This window comes from Panthera leo, chromosome B2 (assembly GCF_018350215.1).
Source record: "Panthera leo isolate Ple1 chromosome B2, P.leo_Ple1_pat1.1, whole genome shotgun sequence".
NCBI classification, from domain to species: domain Eukaryota; kingdom Metazoa; phylum Chordata; class Mammalia; order Carnivora; family Felidae; genus Panthera; species Panthera leo.
Genome location: NC_056683.1, coordinates 104,106,183 through 104,114,214, shown reverse-complemented (window position 1 = coordinate 104,114,214; position 8,032 = coordinate 104,106,183). Strand labels below are relative to the sequence as shown.

Genomic DNA, 8,032 nt, shown 5'->3' with positions numbered 1-8,032 from the left:
TACAGAGGTAGAGACCTTGTTGGGAGTAGGCGGGGTCATTTAGGCTTGATTTGATTATTGGAAGCCATCATAACAAATCTAAGCCCCATATGAGAAAACTACTTTGCCACAATTACAGCTTAATAGGAGTAAAAATTTCAATTCAATTTAAATTACAAGAGTATTTCATTTATAGTGAAAGAAAATTCCAAAGACATGTCATTTTCTTAAAGACCAGTTGCTCCCTCTAGTGAAAAATCAATGGTAATTCCATAACCACTAAGTAACAGATTCTAAGTAGATGTACCTTCCTTTGGCATGCCTTAGAAATCTGTGCAGGTGGATTTTGGTTATTAAAAAGAATGTTATTGACTTCCATTAGGTAGGGTCAGGAATGCTATATACCTACAGTCCTCAACAATAAAAAAATTGTCCCAATTCAGAGAGGGAAAACTACCTATATTTACTTATGTAAGCCTTCAGTTTAACATCATTTTACATGCAAAAACAAAATATGTTTGCACTATTTTACTGTGCAATGGATTTTCCAGGAAGTAAACTATGGCATTTCATCTAACTCAAGACATTATAAATTATAAAACACAGTATTACTTAAATATCATGAAGAAAAGACAGAAAAAAACTACTGCTGCTAAAATTATGACACAATGCAGTTATACATAATTTTTACTTTATCTTTAAAAAGCTCTTTTTTTTAAGTTTTATTTATTTAAGTGATCTCCACACCCAATGTGGGGCTTGAAGTCATGACCCTGAGATCAAGACTCAGTTGCTCTACCAACTGAGCCAGCCAGGAGCACCTAAAAGCTCTTTTAGACTTATTTAGACATAATCAAACATCACACTTGGATATATATATAAAAGAAAAAACAAAAACAAAATAAATTGTTCAGATATTTCTAAAATGTCTTCATATTCAGAAAGCTTTCTGCAACAGTTTTTGACTCAGAATTGTCAGTATCCGTGTTTTTCCAAACAATATTATTCTCTCTTCTCTCAACTATGTCGATGATGCTATATTTCTTAAAGGAGTGCTCAACTCTTGTATCTAGGATTTTCTTTAAAGCCACAGACACCAGTTATTAGGTTTTGATGTTGGCACTTTTTTGAGCCTTCCAAAGATACTGATGGAAAGTTTTCAAACAACAACCAGTGGCTGTAACCCTTCTTCAGATGGTTTTGAAAGTTGTCCAAAATGAAATCAGTAACAACAACCAAGTTCTCACGTGCTCAGGCAATGACAGTTAACATGTCATGAATGACACCTGGCTCACAGTGCTTATGACCCATTCTGATTACAGAAATGTGAAAATATATTTCTTACAATGGAAGAAATGTGAAGCCAGGGCAATCAAGGAGAACTCACACAGCTCATAAAACATTTGTAGGAATTCAGAGCAGGAAGATTAATGAGTCCATGTACAGGAAAGTTGCCCTTAGGAGAAGGGAGGGGAAATGTAGCAGTTTTTATGCATGACCTTGGTTAAGTTAGTTAACCTCTCAGAGTTATTGTTTCCTCTTTTATAAAATTTGACAATTTAACGCACGTAAAATGCCTGGCACATTCTAAAGCAAGATAGGTTTGTGATGGGGTCTTAGAGAATGAACAGTATCTGCCTAAAAAGAGAATATTTCAGTTAGCAAGATAACTCTGTCATGTAAAAGAGATACATAGTCCTTTTGAGACTGTAGATTCAAAAAGATAAGGAAAAACTTCCACAAGTAATAGCCACAAGTAATATTATTAATATATTAAGTACAATTTTCTGTAGCAAATAGTAAGCATCAAGCACATGAGGCTTGATGCAGACTGAAATCATAAAGAGTTCCTTCTTCTGTGTAAAGATTCTTTCTAAAAAAACAAAAGTGGCACAAAATACATAAATCTGCTTTTCCCTCTTAATCCTTGTTTCTCGCTAGACCTTCTCTTATTCAAAAGTGATCATAACCTGGACTCTTCATCTTCTATAATGATCATCACAATCATTTCTGTACTGTGACTTTCAGACAAGTAAAAGAAATTTAAGTTTTTCCTCATTTTCTGTATATTTTCAATCAAATATCCCATACTATGGCTTTTCCAGATGTACTAACAGTAAGAGAAGGAAAGGTTCCTCCACAGTGTCTCAACACTATCTGGAGAAATTACACTCACTAGAATCCTTATTACATTACATGCACCATCTCTGATTGGAGGCTTTCCTAACATTATCAGAGCACTAATTAAATACACTTGCAGAAATCATAATAGTGCCTTTGACAAATAAAGCACATCTAGTACTGGTGAAAGCCTGGCAATAGTCTTCTGCTTAAAAATAGAAGTTTTCACTTAGTATAAGTTTTCACTTTAGGGGGTGCCAGCGTGGCTCAGTCGGTTAAGCATCTTGACTTTTGATTTCAGCTCAGGTTATGATCTCACAGTAGTGAAATGGAGCCCCATGTAGGGCTCTTCGTGGACAACGTGGAGCCTGCTTAGGGTTCTCTCTCTGTCTCTTTGTCCCTCTCCCCCGCTCGTGCACTCACTCTCTCACAAAAATAAATAGATGAACATTAAAAAAAAAATTTCCACTTAGGCTGGAGAAACTGTATTCTGTCCATTGGTTCCTCTATTCAACATTCTAGTAGTGTAACACTGTGCAAGGCAGTGTGCTAGGCACTAGGTAAACAGTAGTAAACAAAACTCTGACTGTCCTTGGAGTTCACAGTCTTCTCAAATACCTTTTGTGGTAGGTTTTAGCTTTAGTTTTCTTTCTGGGTGTTGCCTAATTCTGGTCTCAATAACCAAAAAGAGGCTCAGGATATGATACATCACAGCTGTTGGGCAGGAGGCAGGACCTCAGAGGAAGCGATGGGCAAGGTTGAAGGAGCTGCTGCTAGGAAAAACAGGACACACACAGAGATGCAACCAAACCTCAATCCAAGGAGTATTCATTTCATATTGCTTTAGTAACAAATTACCACAGACTTAATAGCTGAAAACCACACAAATTAATTTTTGCATAGTTCTGGAGGTGAGACATCATCAAGATATTGGCAGTGCTGCATTCCTTTGAAGGCTCTACAGGAGAATCTATTTCCTTACCTTTCCAGCTTCTGGACGCTGCCTTTATTCCTTGGATCCTGGTTCCTTCTGCCATCTTCAAAGCCAGCAGCAGAGCATCTTCACATCTCTTTCTTTTTTTCTCACTTCTGATTTGATTGTCACATATTCTCAGACTGATACTCCTAACTCCTTTTTATGAGGACTCTTGTAATTCCATGGCACCCACCTGGATAATTCAGTGTAATCATCCCATCTGCAGATCCTCAACCTAATCATATCTCCAAAGTCCTTTTTGCCACATAAGATAACATACCCATAGGTTCTGAAGATTAGGAAGTGAACATCTTTGGGGGCTATTATTAGGCAAAGCAACAAGGAAAAAATGTTTGCCTTCTTTACACCTTGAGTCAACTAACTGCACACAGGCATTCTGCAAGTTTGTTTTCTACTTCAAGACCATCTTGATTATCCATTTTAATGAGCTTTTCTTTATAAAAATGTTGGTGGGTAGTCCCCCACTGGTATTTCTCTGAAGCCTTGTAGCTCTCTAACACATTTTCCTCACAAGTCAACAAACTAAAAACTAGAGACACTGACATCCCTCTTAAATCAAGTCTATGAACTGACTGCCATGAATACATACTTCATTAGGGCCTTTTGCGGAACTAAATTCGTTAACAGATTAATAGTTTATGGGGCTGAAAACAGCTTTTCTAATTTTCTGCAGTGAGGGGTCATGGAGCAAGAGACAGCTAATTGACCCTGGCTTAATTCCTGCAGACATTATGTATCACAGACTCTTCTTTGATGCATATTATAAATTTAGAACTACCAAGGAATACTATGCATCACTTTGGTGGTAAAACGCTGAGTAGTTTTCTCCCACTAATGTTAGAGGTTGGAGTTGATACTTTCATGTCATTTCTACTGGAGAAAAGAGAAACAAATTGCTATTCATCTCAGTTTAAAAATAAAAAGATTTTTGTTTCTGCCCACTATGGGGTAACAGTGAAGAGATCTACCTTCCTGTCTAAAAAATACATCTGCAGACGCGGTAAAACGTCATGTTTTCAGACAACAGTGTAGTGCTGTGATCGCTACCAGTACCCCAGCTTACATGCTGCAGGCAGTTTCCAGATGCCTGGAGTGCCCTCACTGCCTTCAGTCTCTGAGTCCGAAATACATTTATGCACATAAGTCAAATTACTGCTTCACCCTCCTAAATCCATACAAGTAAAATTAAAGGCAACAAGCTGGGACCGCAAGCAGAGGCGGAGCAAGCAGCCAGTTCTCGCGTTCTGGCGAGATCCACGGCCCTGACGTCACCCTCGCAGAGGCTCTCGCGGGACTTCAGGGTGGGTGGCGCGAGCCGCTGGCTTAGGAGGGGGCGTTGTCTGTGAGCAAAACAGCCGTTAATCTGTTGTTGGTCAGGCTGCTGCTAACATGAGCGGCCAGGATGGAGCTGAGACGTCCCCTCTTCCGCAAACCCGCAGTCTCACGACTCTCGGCCGTACCCCAGGAGACCCCGACCCGCACCAGTGTCTGAAGCTCCGTGAGGCAACCGAGGCGTCACAGGTGATGGCGGAGCCGGGTGAGGGAAGCTTGGAGACTGTCGCGCTCCCACCGCCTCAGCTTACAGAGGAAGCCTTCCACGCCTCCGCGGGCTGTGGCCAAACTCCCCAGATCCGAGGCGGTGGGGATCGAGGTTTCGTAGAGACCGAAGCCGGTCGGGCGGAGGCCCCGCCTCTAACGGAAGGCCTGGAAGCTGGGTCTGTGTCCGTGGCAACGGACCACAGCTTGAAAAATGGCTGTCGGAGTGGAGAGCCGGGCGGCCCAAGTGGGGAGAAGCCCCCAGGAACCTGTATTGCAGAGAGGTCGGGGTCTGACGTGTTGGAAGAGGTGAAGGCCAGTGAAGTGGAGACAGAAAAGTGCACCGTTTTCTCGGTAGCAGTGGATGAAGCGGTGGAGAAGAAGGGAGTGAAGGAAGAGGACACGGTGGAGAAGGAAGGAGTGAAGGAGGAGGAGGTGGTGGAGCAGAAGATGGAGATAGAGAAGCAAGTAGGGGAAGAAATAGAAATGATGGAGGAAAATAGAGTGGTAGAGGAGGTGAAGGAGGAAGCGGGGCTCCGACCCTTGAATATGGATCTTCGCATGAACCCCCTGGAAGCCATCCAGCTGGAACTGGACACTGTGAATGCTCAGGCTGACAGAGCCTTTCAACAACTGGAGCAGAAATTTGGGCGCATGCGTCGTCACTACCTGGAGAGGAGGAACTACATCATTCAGAATATCCCGGGCTTCTGGGTGACTGCCTTTCGGAACCACCCCCAGTTGTCCCCCATGATTAGGGGCCAAGATGCCGAGATGTTAAGATACATAACCAATTTGGAGGTGAAGGAGCTCAGACACCCCAGAACTGGCTGCAAGTTCAAGTTCTTCTTTCGAAGAAACCCCTACTTCAGAAACAAGCTTATTGTCAAAGAATATGAGGTCAGAGCCTCTGGCCGAGTGGTGTCTCTTTCCACTCCAATCATATGGCGCCGGGGCCATGAACCCCAGTCCTTCATTCGCAGGAACCAAGATGTCGTCTGCAATTTCTTCACCTGGTTTTCAGACCATAGCCTTCCAGAGTCTGACAAGATTGCTGAAATTATCAAAGAGGACTTGTGGCCCAATCCACTGCAGTATTACCTGTTGCGTGAAGGAGTCCGTAGAGCCAGACGTCGCCCAATAAGAGAGCCTGTAGAGATCCCCAGGCCCTTTGGATTCCAGTCTGGTTAATCTCTGCCTTTGGAATTACTGCACAAGGTCCCTACTACCCCTTGCTGGACTTGTGCTTAGACAACAAGAAATGGGTATGCCTTCTACCTTTTTTTTTTTTCTTTTTTCCCCCTGACATTTTTACAACCTCTTCCTCCGGACAGTTGTCTCAACCTCGAGATTGAGACTTTCAAGACCTTGCTCCTCCATTTCCACATGGCCTTCATGCTATTCTGCATTACTGTCACATGCTGCATGGTCATGATTCACATCACTCCTAAGCCAAGCAAATGATGCTGTAAATTGCACTGCCTTTATCTGCACTGCATGGACCCTGTTTGTTCCTAGGGCTTTTTGACTCTTTCCACCTGGAATTCTAACTTTGCCTAGGAGCCCATTCTACCCATTTTGCTCTGCAGTATAGGCAGACAATCGTGGGGCATTAATGATATCAAGAGAGCAGCAGTGGGCCAGTTGGTCCGATTTATGTGACTCTGTGGCTCTTCTTGTACCTCTAGTCACCTACTGCTTACTACTGGCTTTGCCCACCCACCTTGGGCTACTACCTACTGGATGAATACCTTGCAGATCACTGTCAGCCCCACTGTGGTCTCGTTTCTTTTAAACAAGAATCCCTAGAGCTGGTGATGGACCCAGATTTCCTGCCAGCACACAAGACCCTTCCATTCCTTTCCCAAAAGACATCCTTGATTCCTCACCCCCTCTCTCCTCTCCCTTCATGATCCAGAACCCGACTGTCAGGCAAGTAGTTAAGGTGACAAGTTAAGACTTTATTCTTATGGCAAGAGTAAGGGTGGTGTCCATTCCAAGTACCAGGCTTTCTCAGCCTCAACTAGTAAATTCACACAAAACCTAGGTATACCTCTTTGTGCCTCTTCTCCTTGCCCTGAACATGGTTAAGTGCCAGGGTGGTAGTACACTTTCTCCCTGTCTGCCTCTTGTCTCTTAAAGAAAAAAAAAATGATAGCTCAAAAGTAGGCCTTCTGGTTTAATTTAGCTTTAGCTCTTCATGATTTCCAGGGACAGGTTGTCCTGTAAAAGACTGCTAGAGCTCTTATTTCCCTCTGCATTCTTCCCCATCCTCCACTCCCTTTAGCGACACCTAGAGGGTTTAAAAGGAGATGGATCTAGATGAAATGAAGTGATATCTAGTTCATAGTCATGGAAGAACTAGAGCTTTTGATGGGTGCTCTAAGCGGGGGAAACAGCAGACGACCACAGGTGAAAATGAGCAAGATAAAAATTGGGCCTAAGATTAAGACTGGCTTGGCAGAGCCTTCAAGGAAAAGGTTCTTTTTCTATCAGTGGTAATGGGAGGAGGAATACTTTTTCTCAGGATTTCCTTGGGAGAATTGAGTGTTAAATGTGTTGCTTAGAGAAGAATACTTTAAAGAAACAAAGCAACTTTGGGTGCTTTCTGTTCTTTTCATTTTGTTGTTTCATTTTCTGTTGTTTTCGTTTACGTGGAAGATTAGTACTATGGTTTTTTTTTTTCACTAGTGTTTAGTAAAATAACATTTTCTGTTTCTGCTTAATGGGAAAACTGAGCTGTACAGGCTTTTTGCTTTCAATTGGGAACATTTGGAAAAATAACAATTTTATTTTCCTGTAATATATAGAGACTTAACTGAATATGAGTTTCAACTTCTTGTTTCTGTTAAAAATGTATTCTTAGAAATATAATTTGAGTAACTTGGTTTTGTCAGATTCTGAAGACTGGAAATTGTTGTCTTCATGGAAAAATAACCTACAAAAAATGTTTGACTTGATTGTCTTTCTTGGTAACTTACCCTGGTAACAACTTGGTAAATGATGTGTCTCTTTTCCTAAATATCATAAATACTTGTGAGATTGCTCTTTCAAACTGGAAATGTACCATTGGGATATTTGTCTTTCTGTATATGCATCGTGGTAAAATAAAAGCATGTTACTGTGCTAGATTTCTTTTTTTTCCACCCTGCCCATAAACGAGTGAAGAAATTGTTCAAAATAATAACAGATTATGGAATTATTAAAATTCTAAAAATGGATACAACAGACATTATCCCAGAAGTAAGAAACTAGGGCACACTGCTCTGTACCTTGCAAGGTTGGGAGGGTTGTTGCTGTTGTTTTGCTTTAGTTCACAATTGCAAGTGCTTACTCATGATGTCACTTTTTTCCGTATAGCTTGTGCAGCACCACCACTCCCTTCACTTCCTTAAAGCT

At 41.7% G+C, this 8,032-nt stretch overlaps 1 protein-coding gene across 1 annotated transcript; it reads left to right on the top strand.

Annotated features, from left to right (window-relative positions):
* Window positions 1-4,407: 4,407 nt before the first annotated feature.
* On the top strand, window positions 4,408-7,759 carry TSPYL1 (TSPY like 1). Its single transcript, XM_042939658.1, has one exon. It carries the CDS (start codon window positions 4,487-4,489, stop codon window positions 5,822-5,824), a length of 1,338 nt encoding a protein of 445 aa, XP_042795592.1. The 5' UTR covers window positions 4,408-4,486; the 3' UTR covers window positions 5,825-7,759.
* The last annotated feature ends 273 nt before the right edge of the window (window positions 7,760-8,032 follow it).